The sequence below is a fragment of the Tyto alba genome, unplaced genomic scaffold, assembly GCF_018691265.1.
Source record: "Tyto alba isolate M040663 unplaced genomic scaffold, T.alba_DEE_v4.0 Super-Scaffold_5, whole genome shotgun sequence".
Lineage (NCBI taxonomy): Eukaryota > Metazoa > Chordata > Aves > Strigiformes > Tytonidae > Tyto > Tyto alba.
In genome coordinates this window covers 3,294,752-3,318,700 of record NW_024881326.1, presented here as the reverse complement: position 1 = coordinate 3,318,700, position 23,949 = coordinate 3,294,752, and the positions used below count along the sequence as shown (strand labels likewise).

Sequence of the window (23,949 nt, the reverse complement as noted above, 5' to 3'; positions counted from 1 at the left end):
TAGAGGTAAAGTGATGCGAACTGCAGTGGGAGTGCATGTGATATTTGTTTAAGCCACAGTCACGCTAAATGAGCAACTAGACGATGTTGTGGATTTGTCCATTATTCACTAGTGACCTTATCAGGAACAACCGTGATTACCTAAAATACGATTGAATTATTTCAAGTTTTCACACCGTTTCTTGTACTTCATCAGACACGGAGCATAGAGGAAACCTAGAAGAGCCAGACAGGTTTCTAAGTATGTTTATTAGACCAGGAATGCCCCTGTGTGAGCGGTAATCAGGGAACAAATGCCATTACACAATCATTTTTTTCAGTGAAAGTTTAGACCAGTTCATTATAAGCACAGGCTATTACTCCCTCCATTCTTTCGGAGTGATTCTGCCAACAGGTGACAAACCCCACTCCATTCCAGCTTGTGTAAACACCTGTAGGAAGATAAAAGTCAGTATTATTAACTCTGAAATCAAATAAACAGTCTGATACAGGCTATTTCTATTGTTTTCAGTTAAGATTTCTTGTATTAGAACATGACATCTCATTCATCTTCTAACAAAGCAAGTAGAATATATTTATACTGAATAATATTTAAATACTTCTACTTTCTATTTCAAAATATCTATCTTTAGATTAAGAATCTGGAACATAAAACCCCACCATCATACTGTTATTTTCATCTATACATTTTTCTGCTAAAAACTCTACATGTATAGCTTGGAAATCCCAAGTAAAACAGAAAACACTTGTGTTTCTACTACATTTTAAAATCAAGCAGTAGACTGACACAGAAATTTGTGTAATAACTCAAAACATGAACTAGCACAACTTTCATCTCTATCATGTTGCTATTCACTTAAATAAAAAGCTCCTGAATTCTCATCATGTTATTTGAAAAAGCCCTTGTGAAACTTAATAGCTTGCAAGCTTACAGCTATAGTCACATCAGAGTGGTGAAAAGAATGACTTACATATCCCCAGACAGCAGTAAAAACTGCGGCTCCACCAAGAAGTACCAGGTTTCCGTATTTATCATGGAAGGTAGGCTCATTTTTGCGATGAGCTTGTCTTATTGCAGTACGCTGAATGCCACCAGCTAATGAATGTTAAAGGAAATTAGAAGTACAAAAATCATATACACTGAAACCGTTCACAATTCTCATCTCTCACCATCAGAGGCAAGCGTAAGCATTAAAAGTCTTTATGAAAAGCTGAAAAAAAAAAATCTTTTGGACTTAGAGCTCTGGAAGGATTCCAATATACAGAAAGCCTTGCATTTTATTTTAGCTCTCCAAATTTCTATTTATAAAGTTACTCCTTTAGTCTAATCCCAGTGAGAAAATCCTCTAAGTTACCTTTTTCATTAAGATGTTTTCTTTGGGCCCTCAGTGTGGAAGTTTAAGTACATTTTAAGTATTATTATTTCTATAATAAAATATTTTCTTTTGTACTTAAAAGTTTCAGATTTCTATATATAAATATCTGTATTGCCAGTATGTGTACCTAATATAAGCATTTTCAGGATGAAGCTCACCATCAAGTTAAGGTGTTGAAGACAGCAGCTATGAGTACCATCTTTCTCATTGCTTCCAGGTTTTTGAAGGGAGGGGAGGAAGATGAAGGAGGTGGAAGTAACTGTGGGCCTTCACATGAGGTAAATTGTAAGAGGAAGAAATACAGGAGGATATCTTCAGGTGACAGAGTATGACGTACATTATAGAAATACACTACAAAATGTACGCTTATTAAGAAGATGGACTGAAGAATCAAATCACCAGCTTCAAAACACAGAGATCGTATAATAGTTGCCTACAAAGCATTTGATGAGACCTGTGCATAATCACTACAAATACTATCTTTTAGTTTCAGGTCAATGGTTCACATTCACCCAAACATGACAGCAATAGCTGTGAATGTTCACATTCACCCAAACATGACATAACACTACTAAATCCCTAGCATGCTCTGTGAGGCTACACAAGTTTTTTAAACAGGAAAAAAAAAAAAAAAAAAGTTCAAATACCTACTGAGAGAAACACTATTAAGCACATTTATTTTAGGTACCTCGGGCTAAGCACATCATGAACCAAGACAAAATTTGAGACAACCTGGTTAAACACTGGGGAGTCTATCACTGAAGAGGTAACTTTACCCTTGAGTTTAAAGGCTGGTCACTGACTACACCTCGACACCTCAGATTACAAGACCTGGATGTGCCTTCAGTTACTATCTGAGGAAAAGCACCAAGGGAATACAAGGTCAGCTCAAATAAAAGCAGCTAGGAAGTAAGAAGCTGAAAATAAATAAGTAAATAAATAAAAGCTGGCGAAAGACTACAAGAGAGCCGCCCGCAGCCCCTCAGGGACAGTACTCACAGGGAAGACAAGCAACCGGGGGGAGCCCCCTGAGGAAACCGCCTACTCCCCAGTAACGCCCCCCTCAGCGCTTCCGTCCTCCAGAGAGCCCCCTCCTTGCTTACCCGTGAGGTTCAGGGCAGCCCTCGCCACAGGGAACATGCCGACAAGCGGAGTCCGACCCTCCGCCTGGAGGGACACCGGTACCCTTGGCGAGCCGTGAAAAACAAAATGGTCGCGCCGGAAGTCACCGGCTGGCCGCGCCGGCGAGCGGAGCCCTGTGGGTAACGTGGCCGCGCAGGGGCGGAGGGAAGGTTGAGCGGGAGCGGGGGAAGCTCCGGCGGAGAAAAAACGGGCCCGTCTGCCATTTCCAGGCTCGGAGGAGCGTCCCGCGAGGGGCTGAGGGAGGCGGGGGGCGGGCGCGGCCGTGGGGGAAGCGGTAAGGGGCGCCCGGCGGTGCTTCTCCCCACAGTGTCAGGATGGCCGAGTGGTCTAAGGCGCCAGACTCAAGGCGTTCCGCGCCTTCCCGTGGCGGGTTGGGTATTCTGGTCTCCGTATGGAGGCGTGGGTTCGAATCCCACTTCTGACACCACTTTTTAATTTTTTTTTTTTCCCCTCAGTCTTCCTCGCTTCGTGGGAATTTAAATTTAGAAAAGGGCAGGAGCTAAGGCTTGAGATTTTGGTGCAGATAGGAATTGAAGCGACGCCCGCGGCGCCAGAAATAATTTCCTCAGCGTACCCGTCGTCGAATAGAGAAATAAAGAAAAAACGAAGCATGAATAAACCCACCGTTTTCCGTGGCAGTTACACTTGCGCGCCCGTAACCGGCTGAGCATTTCCCTCAGTGCCTTTACGATTTTAACGCTTTTAACGCAGTGCGTGTACAAAATTAAGCAAGTGTACGCGGTGTGGGGGGAAAGCTACCGATTAAGATATTTGGAGTTTTAGTCTAGATTCCTTCCTTAGTTTCTCGGAGTTTACCGAAGCGAGGCCTGGCCTCTCGCCCCGGTGCCTCCCCACCGGGGACCCCGGGCAGCCCAAGCACGCTACGGCTTTGCAGTATTTAAAGAGCCGGAGGCGCTGCGGAAAGCACCCGCCCAGGGGTATCTTCAAAGTGAGGGGCTGCTGCAGCAGAGCAACCGCAGCGGGCAGCGAAGAAGCCACACGGCCGCCATCACCCGGGGGTCCCGCTCGTCCTCAGCGCCGGGGGTCGCACCCCCCCCCCCCCCCCCCCGGCTCCGCCAATCGAACGGCTCCAGCTTGCCTCGCTCCTATGGGCTAGCGGCAGCCCGTGATGGAGACAGGCTCAACGAATCGGAGGCCGGCGGTTGATGGCGGGCCGGTCCCGCTGCCAATGGGGAATCGCGTGGGCGGGGCCGGGGAGAGGAGCGAAGCGGTGGAGCGGGGCTGTCATGGCGGCGTTGCCGGTGCTGGCGCTGCTGCTGCTGGTGGCTTGGGGCGGGCCGCGGGCCGCCGGGCAGAAGCGGAAGGAGGTGAGGGGGAGCGCGGCCGGGCTGCTCCCGCCGCGGGGCGCCGGGGAGGCGGAGGCCGGCAGCGGCTGGGGCGCGCCCTGGGTTGGCGCTGCGCGGCGGCACCGGCCGGGCTCTGAGGGGAAGCCCGCGGGCACGCCCGGGGGCCGAGCAGGGCGGTCTGTCTTCTTAGAATCATCTGGTTCTAATTTTTCTTTCGAGCGTGTTTAACTACTGGTTCTTCTAAAAGGCATTGTAAGAGTGTTGTCTTCCTACTGTACAGGATTTGGAGGGTGGAGTGACTGTCTTCGGTTGTAATCACAACGGTGTCACTTATTTCCACACACTTGACTTTGAAAAGATCTCTCTGTATATTCTTGTGTCAGTTGTAAGTCAAAAAAGAATAGTTTATTATTTATCCTGAAGTACTCATCTGAAGAAGGGGGTAATAAGGAATAGAGAAGTAGTCTATGGTAAATATAATATTTGGGGTTTTGTCACTTTGTATAATGCTATAGAATTGGTTAGCTCATTTTTGAAAAGCTTAGTCTTGAGCAGTCAGTTCTCTAAACATGTACTGAACTAAGCTTTTTCCAGCAGTGCTGAAAACTCGATCATGAGCTCACTTCCATAGTGCTTCTGTCTCTAGTGTTGATTCCGCTTCCACCAAGTGTTGAAATCTGAAACATTGAGTGTGATGCTTAGCATGGAATAAACGGTGTGGGGTGATTTGGGGCAGTCTGTACATCTGAAAGAAAACTTACAAGTAGCAGCATGAGAAAGTACTGGTGAGGTGAGTCTTCACCAGCATGTGTAATACTAAGTGCTTAGGGGCAAAGTGCTTAAAGCATGTGTATTAGTAAGTGGTTAAAGTCAATTAAAAATATTAATGTCAAAAGCACCTGTGAACGCCTTCAAGAATCTTAATGAAGTATCACTTCGTGTGGTTCCTGTACTTAAGAAATACAGTGGTGCTGTTCATTACATCAGATCTAAAAACCTTCTGGGTTGTTCTGTGAGCCTAGAAAAAACAACCGAAAAAACGAACAGTGTTTCTCTGACTTTGTTTTCAGATGGTATTATCAGAAAAAGTGAACCAGCTAATGGAGTGGGCTAGTAAAAGATCCGTTATCCGAATGAATGGAGACAAATTTCGACGCCTTGTGAAGGCACCACCCAGAAATTACTCGGTGATTGTGATGTTCACTGCTCTTCAGCCTCACAGGCAGTGTGTTGTGTGCAAGTATGGGCTTAATTTAGTCCTAAATTAGAACTTGAAAGTCATCATATGCTTTGTAGGCAATTAAATTTAAGAATAGGGTAAAACTTTCACATATGTGGGAGGAGTATACTGGGGCACATTATAGTAGGATTATCTTTGAATTAAGTATGTGGGAATATATGTGTAATACATATGTGAGAAAACAATATAGGTGTTAATTATTTATCTCCTAAAATAATCGTTGTTTTGTAGAAAGAATATTTACACTGATAGGTTTCTGGAGAAGGAGAGTAAAACCAACTTGCCTGGCATGAACTGCTGAAGAAATGTTTGTAGAATTACTTCTGGCCATGCAGTCTAAAACTTACTGTTAATTAATATGTTTATTAGCACTTATTTATCTACAATTATAATATGCTGGAGCCTTAACCATATTATGGCTTTCATGTATTAATTTGGAGGTGGCAGAGGTCTGTAAGCATGATTTTTATAAGTAGTTAGTTGAAACTAATAGGTTTCCTATCCTCTGACATAGGAAAGAGGGCACACCTATACTCATTTTTGTGTTCTGTGGATTAGCAAATCATGAGCTGCTGGGTTCTATTTCAAATTTAAATTAGAAATTACCACTGCTTGAGTTCATGGACTCGGCAGAACTTGCCCTTGCATTTCAAAAAACAGTGGTGCTAAATGCTTCACTTGATTGTTAGATGAGTGTCTGGCCTTAGGCTTTTTCTTTAACACTAGAAAATTAATGTAGGGGTGTGTGGGATGCACCCGTTAATGAGGTGGGTGGCTACAGCTCCCTAGGCTGTTTTATAATGTGTGTTCTGAATAAACATATGATACAGCATCTCACTTGTGTGTTTTACAGGCAAGCTGATGAGGAATACCAGATTCTGGCAAATTCCTGGCGATATTCCAGTGCATTTACCAATAAGATTTTTTTTGCTATGGTAGATTTTGATGAAGGCTCAGATGTATTTCAGATGGTAATGTTGGTCTTTTTATTTTCTAACATTATTTTTAACTTGGGTTTTGGAGACTGAGGGCAAGAAGGTAAAGATGTGTTACATGTAGCATTGTTACAGTGATTAAAGAAATTATTGAGAAGTTAAAAGCTGCCATTCTCGGAAGTAGTGAGAAGAGCAGAGGGCAGTAGCATGTTGGCAGTAATATTAACAGAAGTGACAAATCTAGAATAGGCACAAAGAGTGACCTGGCTTCTCTAACTTGTTCGTCTCCTATAATAACTTATGCTGTAATTCTTAATGGAATTTTTCTATGATACATGAAGAGGCAAGATATAAAGCACTGATGTCATTGGCAACAGCTATTAAAACTTTTAGATTACTAGAGAATGATAGATGAGGCTTTCAGTATGGGTTAATTTATTTATTTTCAAGTACCTAGTCATTTTGCTCTTCTACTAATATTATATAACTGGATTTTTTTTATGTATGAGAACATTGCCTGTATGCTTGGAATTGTAGATCACATTAATAGTTCATTATCGTTTTGCAAAACTTCACTTTTTTTTTTTTTTTTTTTTTTTTGAGGTACTCATCTCTATTTAAAAGCTACACAGTTTAGGCAATGTTATTTTATTAAATGGATGCTTTTGGAGTGGAGATGTGGAAAAGGATGGTTTTCATTATTCTTGTTAAATTTTCCCATGGTGTTATATAAAAATAAAGTCATCAAGATATGGCCTTTATAAATTAAGGTATATATTCCTGTTTTGCAGATTTTTGTCTCAAAAGTAGTATTTAGAGAAGAAACAGATGGAAAAAAACTGAAATGTTATGGGAAAAACGGTGTTAGGAAAAGACAGAACTGCATTTTGTAAACAACTACTTTTATTTATCTACTATAATCTTTTAACTGGTCTGAATCTTTTGAATCAGTAGTTGTAGATCTGAATACTAACAAAAGTGACTTTAGAAAGCATGCTCCGTTGTGTTTTAAAAAGAAAAAAAAAGCCTACTCATAAGCAACCATTTTTTTCTAAGACATCCAGAACAGCTAGTGACAGAGCTAAAAAAATTTTGTTCCTTAATACTAAAAGGAGAAAATAGCATGGAACACAAAAGGGGAATTGCAGGAGTACACTGATTACTTTTATGAAATACAGAAATGCAAGCTACTGTGTGCTGTCTTTACTTTTTTTTTTTTTTTTAAATCATTGTCAGTGAAATCTATTTAAGTTACTTTTTCTGATTGATTTAGTGATGATGTTGCGAGATACAAATGGAATAGAATTGTGTTACTAAAGAGACCTTTCATGGTGCCGTATCTTCTATGAATTTTCTAAATACAGCTAAACATGAATTCTGCTCCAACCTTCATTAACTTTCCTGCTAAAGGGAAGCCTAAACGAGGTGACACATACGAACTCCAGGTGCGCGGCTTTGCAGCTGAACAGCTTGCTCGTTGGGTGGCTGACAGAACTGATGTCAATGTAAGTATATACAGACTTTCCCCACCACCATCTCTGCAGCACTCCCTTCCTGGGTAACTCCAGCTATGAAATATGTCAGTTGTGTTCTGTGGCTAATGATCTAATCTCAGATGCTCTAAATAGTTCTTGTCTACAGAATCTAGTTGGGGCACATGACTGTTATCTTTAAGTTTCCTTACATTCTATGTTCTAATATTTTGTGTATTGCTGTGTTTGTTAGAATAGTAAAACGCATTTTCCTTCTCCCTCTTCTGTTCTTATGAAAGAAAAACAGTCTTTAAACTATTATTTATTTACATAAAGGTATATAAAACTGAAGTGACAATAATGGGGAAGAAGCATTACTTCCCCCCCCCCCCAATTTAGATTTATAATATAGAATTTTTTTGTATTTTTTTCCAGTCTGTCTTGCATGTCTTGTTAGCAGGAGTGTGTGTATAATGTATAATCCCATTGAAAGGAAAATAATTTAAGTATCCTCTGCTCAGATTCGTGTAATAAGACCACCTAACTATGCTGGACCATTGATGTTAGGACTGCTGCTGGCTGTCATCGGAGGCCTCGTATATTTGCGTGGAAGCAATCTGGATTTTCTGTATAACAAAACTGGCTGGGCATTTGCTGCTTTGGTGAGTAATTATAACTCTTGTCTGCCTGTTGTCATGAGTTTTATAGCAATTCAGGTCTTTAAAAGCTGTATTTAAAGATGCTTAAACCTGGTAGAGGAAAATGAGGTGTGTTTAGTTTTACTCTTTGGGAGTCTGATAATATTACTTGATCTCAGTCTTTTTAGCTCAGTTAATGCTTGATTAGATGCCTTTTATACAAATAAAAGGGAGGATAATGACTACCCTAAGATTGTATTCCAAATCAGTATGATTTGGTATGAAATTAAAAGAGATTGGGTAGAAACCAGATTTTAAAAAATCCTTATTAAGTAATGTTTCTTCTTTCCTTTTCAGTGTTTTGTGTTAGCAATGACATCAGGCCAGATGTGGAACCACATTAGAGGCCCACCCTATGCTCATAAGAATCCCCATACAGGACAAGTGGTAAACCTTTTCTTCGTTTTATTTCCTCCATTTCTGTTGTATTTCTACAGAATAAGGCTGATACTAAAAGGGGCAAGTCGGAGTGTAAATTCTATTCTTGGCTTCTTTCTTTGTAAGTCCGTGAGGCTAACCTCTCCTGCAGTGAGAAAGGCAAATTAGAGAGCTGTTGATTACTTCAGAGGGGATTTATCTTCTCTTAAAATGTGCCTGTAAAAGAGGGGGTCTGTTCTGTGTGAAACAGAAGGAGTGTTAGAGCTCCAGTCAAGATTTAGATTTTCTTCCATGGATCGGACCTGGATCACAGTGGGTGCAGGAGGGCATAATTATGGTATTTTGCTCTGCTGAACAAGGGCATCTGGACCATGAAGGCTGTAGTTGCACTTGCCTTTATTATAATCTGAATGGTACTTTGGGCTGATTGCGTATGTTGATAGAAGAAGGATTTTTGATGCTGACATAGTTGCCCCCCCCCAAAATCAGTGGTGAACAGATGAAATTATTTGTGCTTCAACTTCTGTCTTCTGAAAGAGAGTATAAAACCTGGTTCCAGGCTCTATAGCTGTTGATAATCATGTCAAAGTTGACTCCAACCTTTTCTAAATTCAATTACTCTTTGTCTCGTACAGAACTATATCCATGGAAGCAGCCAAGCCCAGTTTGTGGCGGAAACACACATTGTTCTTCTGTTCAGTATCCTTCCTACTGAGAAGCATGTGGTTGGTGATGATTTCTGTTAGCTTATGCTGCTGCCTTTTCTATGAGTACTGTCACGGCTCGTAACTGTCACCTAGTACTGATGCAGACGCTTATCGAGCCTGTGTGTGATGGATACGCTTTTCCTATGCCAGTGATCTTTAGGTTGAATAGAAAAATGTTTACCTCTTTCTCGCCACCTTCTTCCTTGATTAATGACTCAACTGAGTACGGCGTTAAAGATGTGGATCTTTGTGGAATCATAAGAATCTTCAAGGTAGCCCCTGTTCCTCTGTGCCTGTTTCATCTTTTCAACCTCACTTAGTTCTTAATTTGGCATTGAATTCTTTCCTCTATTACCCATCTTTGTTCATTTATTTCTTTGCGTACGTACCTTATTATTAATCTTACCACTCATTCATGCTAACGGTTGAGGATTTTTCTATGCTAATATTATGCCATCAATAAAGGCAAGTGGAAACATGCAGGTTAAGAGCTTTTGCCTTTGTCATTTGTATAAAAATGCTTCTTTGGAGTCATAAGAAGACTAAGATTCAATGTTCTTCTCTTCTATTCCCACATGTATGTTTTTTGATCCATCATCTGTAACTTTAGTCATCTCTGACTCAGAATTTCATTCCTTGTGTCATTATCTGTGTCAGCCTGTGCATTCTTTTATCTTTTAGTCAGGATTTTTAGTTGTATTTAGTATTATCTTTTTTCTTGCAGTTCCATTGTCCCAAATCATTTACATTTGTTAATCCACGAATATACAGAATAGCACAATTACTACAGGCACCTAATTTCAGAATTTCATTCAAGTACCTGTCCTTCACTGCTTGACAATGACTAACAAGTCTCTTCTGTTGCAGCAGCAATGTTATTTAATAGAGTGACTTCTGCTACTGTATCCCTTTCCTCTTCTTGTTTTATCTATTCAAAACCCTAGTTTCAGCAAGTGATGAATTGGGGTTTTGGTAATAAAATAATATAAAGTAAGCAATTGATGTTTAAATATGCTGGTGTTAAAATAACTCTACTCTTGCTGTGTATTCATTACCACAGATGGAGGCGTTTTTTTTTAACATAAAACATGCATTTGGAGGGGGGCTTCTGAATTTTTCCTAATTATTACTGTAACTCTGATCCACTCGGTCAAATTTGACCAAGAGACTTTTTATTGGAGTTTACTGGTGTTACTGCGATCCATCACATTATGCAAAATGCATAATTATTCAATATATCACATTATATAAAATGCAGAAGTTTAATTCCTTTTGGGATTTTCTAGTGGAGTAAAACAGTGATTGGAGTGGATCGACCTCTCTGGGAAGGAATGCTGTTTCATTAGAAGCTGAGATAATAAATGCATGGTTTTAATTTTATGTCAAGACCAGCTATACCTTCTGGTTTATACTGTAAATTTTGTATTTATTTTCTCTTAAAAGTTGACATTATTCAGTGCCTTTCAGTTGCTTTTTTCCCCCCTATAAGTTGCTGGTTTGGCTGGGAAGTCTTTATTTTTTGCATTGAGTTTTAATGCCCTAGGTATGGTGTGGGAGCTGAATTTACAAGATTAGAATTAGTGTATTATATTGAGTCTATTATATTTTGTTGATTTAGCCTTAAACAGCATTCGTAGATGGTGGTGTTACTTTAGGAATGGTACTCCTCCACGAAGCTGCTACTTCTGACATGGATGTGGGGAAAAGAAAAAGTAAGTGCTAATACTTTTCTGTCTAAGAGAATGCATATTCAATAAAGATTTTTGATACACTTTTTAATAGAAATGCTTTTGCACAGTGTGTTTTTGTACACTTTGCACCTCTAAGCAGAAGTGCTTTTTTTTTTTTTTTTTTTTTTTTTTTTTGCAGCATTTGGAGTTGCTTAGCAAAGTGCAAGATAAACTCAAAGTCCTTTTGGGAGATGAGGAGATATAAATATGCTTTGCAGCATTTTGCTAGTAAGAGAGAAGAAGGAACTTACTTTTTTCCTAAAGGAATGGTATAAAATTGATTTACAGTAGGAATTTGAGAGAAAATTGGTTTTAATTTAGTTATTTTTAGTGACTATAGTAGGTTTCATGTGACCAAATCTGTAAATATTACAGAAAACTTTTGAAAATGCCAGTCACTGTGGTGTTTCTGGGGACAGCTGTGACTTTACCAGAACCTTATTCTACATCTCTTGCAGTTATGTGTATTGCTGGTATTGGCCTGGTGGTGTTATTTTTCAGCTGGTTGCTGTCTGTCTTCAGATCTAAATACCATGGCTACCCGTACAGGTACGTCTCTTTTGCTGCTTCAGTCGTTTTTTTCCTGTGCATTGCAATACAGCTACAACACCACGGACTTTTTGGAAAGAAGTAGGTAAACACAAACGAGGATTTAAACTTTGAGTGTGATACTAGAAATTTTGGGATTTTTCATCTGGACTGTATGATTATGAATTAATCTGCTCTGCTGACTGGTATTTCCTTGTCCAGTAATGTAAACCAGAAAGGTTTATAGGCAGAAGTCCTATTTTGGGAAATCTAATTTGATGGAAAATACTCTTTTAAAATTACTCCACTTGTGTCTGAAAGAGTAGCAGTATTCGTTGATATAATCACCAGAAATAATGGTATTTGGTGCCTATCACAATTTTTCAGTCTGGCCAAAGGAAAGACTGTGGTATTCTCCTTTTCATGCCATTACTTATATAATTATGAAAATACAAATATTTTATATCTCAGCCAATTTACACTGAAAAAAAAGTGTCTCTCTCTCCTACTTTTCTCTTCCTCCATACATCTTGATTATTAATCCTTATTTGTGAGAACAAGGAGAATGGCTGATGCTTTAAAGCTGCATATGTTTTGGGATTGCTTCTGTAAAGAGTCTAGCACTATTAATTGACTGCTTTATATATACAGTATCGGTATAGATATCTTGTGTGTTTTACTAGATTTTATGCATTTTGAAGGAATAAATAGATGATGAAGGACCAGTTTCTAACCATCTCAGCTTCTGCGTAGAGTTTAATTTGTCTGGAGGGCTAATCCCATAGGCAACTATTACCCTCATTTTTTAAAAAGTCAGTTCTTATTTAAGAATATCTAAATGAAACTTGTTATTTCATAAAGATTTTTCTCAAGGCCAGAAGAGAGCTGAACTTATTTCCCAATTAATAACAGTTCAGCTTTTATTTTGGTCTATGCAATGGTCTTACATACTTCTGCTAACTTTGTTGTAGGTAAGATGTGGTTGTCTTGGCTTTTAAGTTACTAGAAAACTTGCTTCTAAGCGACCGCTCCACAGTTGCTTATACCATAGTTGCCTCAAGCCCAGTTTCTCATTTTCTCAGCATATATGAAAGCTAAGTGCAATGTTGCACAACTTCTTGTTTCTTACAAAATTAATAAGAATGTTTGTTATTTTGTTCCTGCAGTTTCCTGATGAGTTAAAGGATTCCAGCATCTGTAACATCAGAAAGGTGGTGACTGTGAAATTGTGTGTAATGGAATGGAAGAGCTAAATATGTATGGTTCGTGCTACCTCTCTTTACACTGAATGAGATAGTTAAACACTGAACCAAAGACATCATGTAGTGCCTTAAATATAACAAGCAATTTGCTCTGAAGTACCCAGAGTATTAAGATGCAACCTCTTTTTCATAAGCTTTACATCTTCTTAAATAACTCTACTTCTAGTAAAATTCAGAACTTAATGCTTAGAACTACATTGCCATAGGCTAACTAGAGACAGTACTCAAAATTTAATTGGATAATCTGTTTTCCATGTTTTTTTTTTCCTTCAGATATTTATCACTTTATTTCCTGTTTGTGCATAACAGGTGACAATAGCTTTTCTGCAGTGCCTTTTTGTGGTTGAGGAAAACATCTTCATGTACCTAGAAATCTTTTCCATCAGTCTGTGCGCAACCCTTGGAACATATTCCAAATTTCAGTGTAGAATGTGCCTGTACTAGAGCTGTGTCTCATTTTTGAGATGAGTACTTAACTGCTGTATGATGCAAGAGGTTGTTTCACAGATGAAGGGAAGATTTTCGGTAGGTAGAACTGAGTTATTAATTCGGTTATTCATGAAAAGCTTTCTTTGCCAAATGCTGAAACTGCCACACTTAAGTTGCGAACATTGGCTCAGAGCCAAAAAAAAATATTCCTCTACTGATGAACACTCACATTCTCAAACCAAAACTACAGAGGTAGCTAGCTCTCTGTAGCATGAATTAAAGGCTGCTAACTGGCTTTCAAGTTACTGCTCAGAACCCTGACAAACCAACAGGTATTAGATTTTTGATCACTATATAAGTTCATGCACTCTCCATTTATTTTCCCCCACTTTTAATCCTTGGGGAGGATGTGGGAATGGGCAGAGATATCTAATCCCAGGATAAATACTGTTACCCTAGGAAAGATTTCTCAGCCTTGCGGTTGAATGCGTGTGCTTTTTTCTCTCTTCTTTTGTTCTCTCATCTCAAAGACACTTTGCCTTAAGAATTCTTGAGTTGAAAACATTGTGCCTCAGTCGACACTGTGTAGTTCAGCACCTGTACTACAGGAAATCCTTGCAGCCTGATACAGTAATACTTCCTTCCGTAGGCTGTGGTGGCCTTGGAGGTTACTAGTCAGAGGAAAATACGATGAGACTTTTGTCTCCTCCTTCTGCCTCTCCTGTCTCAAGGGGCTACAGAATTTGGATGGTTTAGATCGAATCTTGGAAAGGACTATATCATTCAAAGTAGAATGTTATTCTTATGCAATTTTGCTAAATTAACACACATCTCAAGTGCCTTAACTTTACTAATTTGGTTGTTTGATGTTTCAACTTGCTGAGGTGGATTTTTCTATGCCATACAGAATGACAAGTCTTAGTGGAATGGATAAATTGTGTGCCTGACTGGATTTTTGGACAAGTTTCAATAAAATTTTTTAATCTAATCTATGCTCCTGTGTCTTTGAACTTTAACATAAAACAAAACAAACAAACCTCTTTTCTTCCACTACTGCTTCAATGTGTTAATAAAAATGTCTGTATATAGTAAATAACCTGAGTGTGGCTGATTAGACTGGATTAGTAGAATATATGTGTTTGTGGGAAATAACAGCCCAAAATGTCAACACTAGAGATCTTCTCATGTAGCTAACGAATAGCATAAAGATTGCATGGGTTTTACTTGTCTTTTGTCTGTCCTGAGGTGAAAATTTTGGCTTCCTGGAGTCTTAGACCAAATAGTAGCATTTTTGGAGGTGGAATCTAGTTAGCGCTATAGTTTTGACTGGAACAACTCTGGACTGTTCTATCTGTTCCTTATTTTCCTGCCCTGTTGGTACAATGCTTCCAATAAACTTTAGGTTGGTTGTACTTCAGTTATTATCAGTGCAGGTGAACATGGCTTACAATCTTATTCTGAAGAAGTAATCTTTTTTTTTTCTTAAACTTTCAGACTGGTTTCTAATTATTCTGACATGGTGCATATTTTATTCTATCCCTCTGAAAAGCATCTAATCATATATTGGCTAACTTTTAAACAGTTGCACACCACGCCGGTGGATGGTGGAGGCATGTTGGCCTTGCGCTTAAGGTGGTATAGATGTTGAGTTCAGGATTTTCCTCTTTCTCCATACTCACATATGAAATGAAAATATTGCTTACTTTTTCCAACAGTTTTTCTGCTCTGTAGACTGAAACCAAAGTGCATGGAGGAGGGAAAAAGTGTGATAGTGGAGCAAAAGAAGATGGAGTGCTTCCAAGGACCTGTAGCAGATTTAGAGAGGGTGCTATTCTGGAAAGATTTGACTTGTGCAGCAGTTGAAAGGTAATGGCCAGCTATAATTGGTACCCAGAGTGATTTTTTGGGGGGGACCATTGGCACGTGCACCTGACTAACTAGTTAGTATAATATAGTTCTAGACCAGTAGAACAAAGATGGAAGAGGCAATGCATTTGAGAACTGGTATGCTAAAATTGGGAGTTTGATGAGGCCATCTCTAGAAAGTGAGTCATTAAACATCTCAGAAGTACTGTAAAAGCTCAGCTTTAGAGAACACTTACTAAAATAAATGGAGGATATGGTATAGTCTGTAGCTGAAAGTGGACTGTGTGGTTTTGTTAATGTGTCTGGTCTCAAAGATTGCTGCTTTTTCCTCTTTTGAGAAGGGACTATGGTGCATTTGAAAAACATTTTGGAATAATAGCTATAAATAATCGGGGAGCTCTCTGATGAGCTCAGCCCAAGGCAAGATAGTAAATTTAATTGTATTAATCAAGGTAATGGTTTATGTTATCTACAACTTACTGGAAGCTCCGGTTTTCAAAACATTGTAGTGTTCAGCACAGAATGTGCTTCGTAATCGTGGTGCCTAGTAGTTGTCCCTACAGTTAAGCCTTGAACAGAGATGCTTCATAAGTGTATGCTTTTCACGGGCGGTATTGCTTAGTCCTCCAACAAGATGGAAAATGTGCTCAGCTCTGCATCTGCTGTGTATGGCTCAGTGCTCGTACATGTAACCTCACTTAATCCCATGGCTGGTGATGTCGGTGTGGCTGAGCGTACGTGCGCAATCTTGATTAAGATTCACATTCAGATAAGAGGGTAAGAACAAGTTAAACCTTTTGGCAGGCAATGGGATAGCCATCAGTGTCTGGGGAATATGATGAGATGATGGCTGCCTAGAGGCTTTAGTAGAAAAATGTGGCCATAAAAGCATCTACTATTGGACATCTAACTAAATGTACAGGAAGGCTTGTTAAAAAAGTGTAAGAGTAAGCATAAGAGTGACTATTTTTATTCCTAGTCTATTGTCCTGGGTTGAGTGAGTGGTGGAGTTTTTTGGTGGCAGGGGAGGGGGCTATCGGGGCGGCCCCCTGTGAGAAGCTTCTCGAAGCTCCCCCAGCTCCAAGCCCGCTCCACTTCTCTTTGGGAAATTGAGCCCATCAGCTGCGCCTCTGCGATAACGTATTTAAGAAGGGACGTGGTGACGGGCAGTCGGACTTGTGAGGAGGAGTTGCTGCAGCTGCATGAACACCAAGGTCAGTGGAGGAACGGAGGAAGAAAGGAGGGGGGATTTGTGCCGGAGCAGAGACCCCCCTGTATCCTGTGGTGAGACGGCAGGGCGGCCCCCCCCTGCCACCCATGGAGATCTACAGTGGAGCAGACATTGATTTATGGCCTGTGGCTTCTGCTTGCCTGATCAAGGTTCTGTGCCCGAAGAAGGCCGGGGTCTCATGGGAAAAGGCATCCCCGCTGCTGTAATTCAGCGCTGGGAGGATTGCAGCATGTGGGGGAGTCCCACGCCGGAGCAGCTCGGGAAGGGCTGCAGCCGTGGGAGGGAATCCAGTCGGAGAAAGTTAGTGACCCATGACGGAGCAGTGTGGGGAACGCTGCGGCCCATGGGAGGAGCTCATGTCGGAGAAAGTTTGTGGAGGACTGTCCGCTGTGAGAGGGGGACCACGATGGAGCAGGAGGAACAAGTTCCGGACACTCCCCTCACCGAAGATAAGGAAAGTGGCAGGGCTGACTGCACCCCCCATTCCCTGCCCCTGCGCCACTGGGGGAGGAGGTAGAGATATCGGGAGCAGAGCTGAGCCCGGGAAGAAGGGAGGGGTGAGGGGAAGGTGTTCTCAAGATGTGGCAATGCTTCTCGCTGTCCTACTCTGTTATGTGTTGTTAGTGTCTGTAATAAATGTATGTTCTTTTTTTTCCTTCCCCTAACGAGTCTGCCTTTTGCTCGTGACCATAAAGGGGAATTTTTCCCCATCCCAGTCCTATCTTGAACCCCAAGCCTGGCTCTCTGTCCCTTCTCATTGCCGGAGGGGAAGGGAGAGAGAGCTGCTGCATTGTGGTTGGCTGCCAACCAGGCCTAAACCACGACATCTATATTCCTGAGAAATTAAAGTAGAAGTTTTAGAAGTACCGAAGAAACTAAATTGCCTAACTTTCTAAACATTTGGAACATGTGAAGAAAATCAGATGCCTGAATCGCTTAGGCTTGTTTGGATATGCTGCCCATGACATCAGATTATGCTAGATTGTGGCAGCTCGTAGCCAAACTTTGTCGGGAGAAAAGAGTGGTCTGTTGTGTTCTTTTTGGTTTATTAGCAGTGGTTTCTGTCAGTGTGTTTTAAAAATTATCCATTCTGTAGCAGAATATCACAGTGAAATACAATTTTTTTTTAAGAAGTTAAAATTTCAGAGTGCTTTCATCTGCCACGGTAAATTAATTCTCACACAGGATTTAGAAAAGTACTGGCACTTTTTCTGTATTGGACCTTGTTGTTTACTGCTTTCTCATGCTGAAAAGGTTTAATTATCAAATACAAACTACCATCCAACTGATTCCACACCATCACTTTGAACTTTATTAAAGGGAATAGAATAACAGCAAAACAAAGAACAAACCCAGGCTCTTGAGTAAGCAGTCATCTGTTTTCAGTTTTTATCATGCTTTTTGTCTAAGAAATAGAGAATGAGTTTCATTGCACATAATCTATTGCATTGAAAAGCTCAGATCTGGACCATTCCTGTAAAATGAATTTAAGTATGGTTTTATTGTTCTGGATTAATTGTGCTACTTTTATGACAGCTAATAATCTGAAAAAGATGTATATGTAGTTTGTATTTCTAGGTCAGGAGCACATAAAGTTATTAAAATATTCTCTTGTCAATTGATAACTATACATGTCTTTCAGCCATTTTTCTTAAAAGTAGGGTAATATCTACTTAAGAAAACTAATTACTATCATAAAAAAAATCAGTGTGATGAGACTGTACAGTGGCCCTTGGTTTGTCCTGCAAACTAAGCTCTGAATCCTCCTTCTTCCAGGTATATTGGAGCAGCCAGCAGTGTCTATTAGTAGAGTGCTGCAGGAAGGGGTCCTGTGTGCTGCGGAAACTTAACTGTTGGTATGTTAGATGCGCAAAGTTTTTCTCTACAGATGCACATAATATCTGTCCATGCACAGATTTCAGTGTGCTTCTACAAAAAAACAGAACGGCTTTTTACAATTTTTAAATGAAATTTGTAGTAAGTTAACAAAGATTTATTTTTTTCCTTCTAAAGCTTAGCTACAAGGCAGGTAATGATTTGGTCTTCTGAAAGTAGCACTGACCAAGAGATTAGCATTTGTTAACAAAGCGGTTAATAAATCTGCTGTTTGGTATTACTAAAATTCAGCAAATACATAATGCAATTCCTGGGTAAACTGTGAAATTCTAAAACAAATTTTGTTTAGATCAGTTTGTAGAATTTCCTTGGGATGTGTAAGCTAGTACGTGCTGAAGTGCAAAGATGCTATTTATTCTATTATTCCCTTTTAGAATGAAATAGGTATCAAGGAGTAGTTCTACTTAAGATGACAAAGCTTTCACTTAGGATTTTTTTTTTTTTTTTCATATTTTGCACATTGCTTTATGAAACCACGAGTTGATGCTTTTTTAGCTTCTGCAGAAAAATGTATTGATTTTCAGAATTGCCTATCTTTATAAGTGAATAATACTTGTTACCTGTTTCAGATTCTGTAAGGTACTGGACTTGGCTTTGGTGGTCCGTTCTGTTTTGGTCATGTGGGGAGATGGAAGTTTACATGAAAACCCCAGCCCAGAGGAGTTAGGTAGCTTTCGCAGGGAAGCATGTAACATTTTTCCCTCTGAATAGGGTTGTATTCCAATCTTCTTTTCAGATTTTTAGCATCTGACAGGAATGTAGAAGCTGCTAGTACAAGCAGGGAAAATGATCTTGGCATGCTGATGTGAAGCTGCCAACGATGCGTTTCCTTAACTAAAGAATTTTGTTTTTTAAAAACAAAACAAAACGAATGAACAGAACAAAACAAAACAAAACAAAAAAAAAAACAAAAAAACCCCCAAAAACAACTAGCAAAGCTGGGCTTATGTGAAGCCCTAGCTAGCAGTTTAACTTGGGTGCTGTTCAACAAGTTCAACCTCGATAATTCTCAGTATAGCTTACGTTACTCATATCTTGCTGCCTTTTTACTCTGTACTTGGGCGACTCTCTCCTCCAAAGATTGCTGCTGTGCTGATGTCCTGGTCTGCTTTGTGTTCGATGGCCGATCCCCACAGAGGATTCGGGTCACCCGGGTGCTGCGGTTAGAGCTTGGCCGGCATCGCAATGTTACTCTTCGTGTGGCTGATGTGTCTAAACACCTTGATGTTGTTGAGTCCGCGTGGCAGAGCTGCCTGAAGCCGCAGACCTCTGACCAGGGAGTGGGTGATGGGGGGGTCAGGATGAGCCGAGGCCCGACCCTCGCTCCGGCTCCTGGGGTGCGTCGGGCTCAGGCCGCGCTGACCAGGGCCCCCGGCGCACCCACAGGCAGGTGCCCCCTGCTGGGCAGAGTCGTCAATACACTTTGTTTTGAAATGATGTCACGCGACCCGGTGCGTGACGCCAGGCCCGTGCCGGTGACGTAACCCCCCCTCCCAGCCAATCAGAGCGGGGATGGCTGGGCCTCTGACGCAAGCGACCCTAGCAACAGGCCCCGTCGCGGCCGCCCAATCAGAAAATAGCTGGGGGCGGCAAGGATCCAATGGGAGGCGGCAAAGGAGGAAGGCGGCAGGAGGCAGGTCTCCCTCAGCCTCCCTCCGATAAGATGGCGCCGGAGCTGGCGATCGTGGCAATAACGGCTTTGTCTCTTTTCAGCGCCTGAGCACGGGCCGGGCCCGGCTCGGCCGCCCCGAGCAGCGGCAGCGGAGACATGACCGCAGAGCCCGTCAGGTACGGCCCGGAGCCCGCTCCCGCCGGGCGGTGCGCGGAGCGGCGGCCTGCGCGGCCCGGCCCGCTGCCCCGCGGCGGGGGTGGGGCGGCGGGATGGCGGGCGGCGGCGGCGGGAACGGAAGCGGCCGGGCGCTCGGCTCGGCTCGGCTCGGCTCGGCGCTCCCGCCGCGCCGCGGCTTTTCTATCCCGGGCGCGGCGGGGCAGGGCCCGGGCCGCGCGTAGGGCTGGGCTGGGCCGGGCCGCCCCGTGCAGTTTCAGCGGGAAGAGGCCGGTGGGGGAGTGGCGGGGGGGGACGGGACGCGGGCGCCATCGCGCTTCGTGCCCACGCCGACATCGGCCGCCGTGCCCCCGCCGCCGGGTTGTGCCCTCCGTTTGTCCGCCCCCGCCCCACGTGTTTGTGCTGTAGTAAAGTCCTTCCTCTCCCGCTGATCCCCCGCGACGGATCTGTTTCCAGGCTGGTTTACAAACATCTCCCTCTACCCTTGAAGAGCCGTGTCCTGCCGTGCTAGTTATTACAAACGGCTCTTGTTTTGCTGCGTGAAGAAAGCAAGCTGACAAAAAAACAAGTGAAGTCGGTATCGAGCGAGGCGCCATGTTAAACTATTAGTAAATAGTTGGCTTTTTATGGTTTCGGGTCATCGGTATCTCAGGGGGTCTGATGGACACAGCCCGTCACCCCCAAATTCTCCACATGCTTCGGGCACTATATAAGCAATAAAATATTCTCACTTGGCTGTCACCAGTGTCGCATGTATCTTCAAAATCAAACAGTGTTAAGGAGGGGAAGCATCATGCTGCCTTAAGTCCTGAGCTTTGGATAAAGTTTTTTCTAGTGTCACATTTGTGCATCTTCACCCAGTTTTATGGCTTATTTTGAGTAGTTCATTACTACTAGCCGAAAATGAAAAGGACAGTAGTTTTCTTTCTTTGTGTATTGTTTGTTTTTAGAGCCTTAACATTTCTGAGAAAGTAATGAATATGTAATCTACTTTTAACTAACAAAAAGAGGTGTAAAAAGATATTATCGTTGTTACTGATCACACGTTGGATGTAAGTCATGAGTATTAGAAATACACATTATTTGTTGCACGACTTCCCCAACGGTTACTGGTTTTTTCTGCATACGTTTTCTTCCTTACTTTGTAAAACAGGGATTACCCATCTCTCCCCCTTTCTTACTCCCACGTGCTCCTCTTTGTGCTGTTAAAGTACTTTGACAACTTAAAGCACCTCTGCCTTGGGTCATTTATTTTGTGTGTAGACTGAAATACTAATTAAGGGGCTTTCTCCCTTTTCTTCCCCAGTCCCTGAAAATCAACGGTGGAGTTCGATTTTTGTATAGCAAAAAAAATTGTCTTACTGATATTTACTGACTTTTACAGTCATAGTTAGGATTACATGCTCTGAAAAATGCTTACCCATTTGGAGCACCTTGGTTTTTATTATGCTGTGACTGTTGTATTTTGTTCCCTGTTGTCCCATATTCTGCTTTGTCTATTTTTCAAACCACTTGTTCCTGGTCTACATCATGCAAGTTTTATACTTAATCCTTTCCATATTCTTATGTTGCCATTAGTGAACAGTTAATGTTACTGCTAAGGGGCTGCTTTAATTGGTACTTCAGTGGAAGAGAATACAAAATCTCATATATTTTCCGTGCAGTTTTTCAGATTACTCACAGAGAAAGGTAAATTGGATTATTTCAGATACTTTTGGATCTTCAAGATTACAACTAATGCATGAAATAAATGTGAGATTGTATGTAGTCTGTGGATTGGATCTGTCTCATATAATAAGCAAGTCCTGTGACAAACTACCTCGAAGCGGATGGACGTAATATTTCTTTTGGTGCTCCAAACTTCTTTCTGTTCATGAGCTCAGTTCTCATTTGGTCTAAATGATTTTTATAATTCTCATCCCATATAGAGTTCATCTTGAACAATTTGGTTTTATTTTACAAGAACAGTTCCATGCCAGGAACTAGGCATGATATTGTAGGGTACCATGGTTGCAGGGTTATAAGCTGACGAACACATTGCATGGGCTTTTTCTTATTTTCTGTCAATTTAAGTTCTACTTAAAATTGGAGTTGGAGAGAAAGAGATGGAAAAGAATAACACACACACACTCTCTCTTTTGTTCCTATTTCCCACAAGTCCCGCTGGCCTCTCAGCTGCCTGCATTTCTGAACCCTGCACAGTCACCCTACACACTCATTTCATCTTTGCTCTCTGCAGTTTTGCTCATGTAAGACATGTACAGAAATAAAGCTAGGAGACTGTTGTTAGAATTCTTTGGAGGATATGCAAACAGTCGAATTTTTATGGAAAACGTTTTCCTAGCACTTCTGGAAGAAACACAGTATCTAAAAGAAAAATAATCAATACTAGTCTGCTGGGTATGACGTTCTAAAATTTTGTTATAAGGAATGCTTTTATTTAATATTAGGAACCTAGGAGTCTCCCATATCCAGCATATGAGATGTTTGGAATGCTGAAAAGCATGATTAAAACTGGAAGAACTTACTAAGAAACTTAACCGCCAAAAATCGCTGCCTCTCTGAAGGTTTATAAAGATTTCTCTACAGCTTTTGCCCCCCAAGCTTAATTTTTTTATGTTTCATTTTTGTTAAAGTGGAGGAACCTTTGTCATAGTGACCTAACCTGTTCCCACCAATCAGTTCATGCATGGTACAAAATAAGGACAACAATAGAAAAAGAAGGCAAGTTTTGAATATTGCTCCCTTTGACCATCTGGTAGTCAATGTAGTGATACTAGATTTTTTTAAGTTGGCAAAATTTGATATTTTTTATTGATTCAGACTTTTCAACTTTCGGTATGATATTTTGGCAACTTCATCTTACCATTTTTGTTAAATTTTATGTGTTTTTGAGTCACTTGAATTTCTTTCTTCTCAGTGATATTGTAGGGTTGTTTGAGGCATGTTATTTAATGCCACAATAATCTAATTGGAAATAAGTCATTACCAATCTTCCATATTCTCTGGAGGTACAGTTGTCCTGTTTTTGGCTGGGACAGAGCTCATTTTTCTTCTTAGTAGCTAGAATAGTGCTGTGTTTTGGATTCAGTGTGGGATTTGGTGTGAGAAGATTGTTGGTAATACACTGATGTTTTCAGTTGTTGCTCAAGGGAGAGATGAAGGACTTTTCAACTTGCCATGTCCTGCTAGTGCGCAGGCACACGAGAAACTGGGAGGGAGCAGAGTCAGAGCAACAGACCCAAACTGTCCCATGACATATTCCATATCAGACAGCGTCATACTCGGTGTATAGATGAGGGTTGATTGGGAAGCTCGCTCTCTCATCCAGGATTGCAGTTTCAGGATTCTCTCTTCTCTGGGATCACTAGCCAGGAACAGGCTGGGTATCGGTCAGCAGGTGGTGAGCAATAGCATTGTGCATTACTTGTTTGTGTTTTCTATTATTACTATTATAATAGTTATTTTAACTTATTTAAATTATTAAATTGTTCTTTTCTCAGCCTATGAGTCTCCTTACCCTTACCCCTCCAACTCTTACCCCCCACCATTCCCCAGGAGTGGGAGAGGGTGAGTGAGCGGCTGCATGGTGTTTGCCTGCTGGCTAGATTTAAGCCATGACAACAGTGCAAGTTAACCATCTTTCACACAATCGTGTGGAATGGGCATAAGCAAATTCTTTCTTCTTTCCTAAAGAAGAGCAAAACTTTAGGCTGGCTGTTGTCTTCTGTGCCACATGTGCCCCAGAGCCAGTGTGTTTGCACTACTTAAATGAAATTCTCCCAGGAGTGGGACTTCTGTAGTCACTTCATTATTTCTGTTTTAGTACAATACTGTTGCTGTTAGGGATTTGTAAACTTTGTGTTAGGGTCTCTGTGGGGCTTAACTGAAGGTATCTTCATGTTCTGTGAAATAATTTGGTGTGGCAAAGGGATGTGTAATACAAATTCTGCAGTAGGATGGCCT

General features: G+C 41.3%; 3 protein-coding genes and 1 non-coding gene across 7 annotated transcripts in view; 3 read left to right on the top strand and 1 right to left on the bottom strand.

The window, feature by feature from the left end:
- Positions 1 to 229: 229 nt before the first annotated feature.
- On the bottom strand, positions 230 to 2,620 carry LOC104361496 (cytochrome c oxidase subunit 7B, mitochondrial). Its single transcript, XM_009967648.3, has 3 exons — positions 2,479 to 2,620; positions 971 to 1,095; positions 230 to 430 (listed from the first exon to the last, which is right to left on the bottom strand). The coding sequence occupies exons 1-3, from the start codon at positions 2,513 to 2,515 to the stop codon at positions 356 to 358; spliced, it is 237 nt and encodes a 78-aa protein (XP_009965950.2). The 5' UTR covers positions 2,516 to 2,620; the 3' UTR covers positions 230 to 355.
- A 206-nt stretch (positions 2,621 to 2,826) lies between these two features.
- On the top strand, positions 2,827 to 2,942 carry TRNAL-CAA. The gene is made up of 2 exons: positions 2,827 to 2,864; positions 2,897 to 2,942. It is a non-coding gene; the product is annotated as a tRNA-Leu (tRNA).
- Positions 2,943 to 3,738: 796 nt separating this feature from the next.
- On the top strand, positions 3,739 to 14,192 carry MAGT1 (magnesium transporter 1). Of its 2 annotated transcripts, none has more exons than XM_042807418.1 (10): positions 3,739 to 3,846; positions 4,896 to 5,065; positions 5,919 to 6,036; positions 7,365 to 7,505; positions 7,994 to 8,134; positions 8,468 to 8,557; positions 9,184 to 9,247; positions 10,893 to 10,967; positions 11,444 to 11,534; positions 12,680 to 14,192. In XM_042807418.1, the coding sequence occupies exons 1-10, from the start codon at positions 3,766 to 3,768 to the stop codon at positions 12,693 to 12,695; spliced, it is 987 nt and encodes a 328-aa protein (XP_042663352.1). In that variant the 5' UTR covers positions 3,739 to 3,765; the 3' UTR covers positions 12,696 to 14,192. The 2 variants fall into 2 exon arrangements, with proteins under 2 accessions (XP_042663352.1, XP_042663351.1); XM_042807417.1 differs by having other exon boundaries at positions 3,746 to 3,846; positions 4,896 to 5,050.
- Positions 14,193 to 19,794: 5,602 nt separating this feature from the next.
- The window catches only part of ATRX (ATRX chromatin remodeler), an 89,796-nt gene continuing 85,641 nt past the window's right edge, over positions 19,795 to 23,949 (top strand). For all 3 annotated transcript variants that reach the window (XM_042807479.1, XM_042807478.1, XM_042807477.1), the window contains exon 1: positions 19,795 to 19,985. In XM_042807479.1, the coding sequence (XP_042663413.1) occupies positions 19,966 to 19,985 (20 nt within the window). In that variant the 5' untranslated portion in view covers positions 19,795 to 19,965. The remainder of the gene's footprint in view (positions 19,986 to 23,949) is intronic.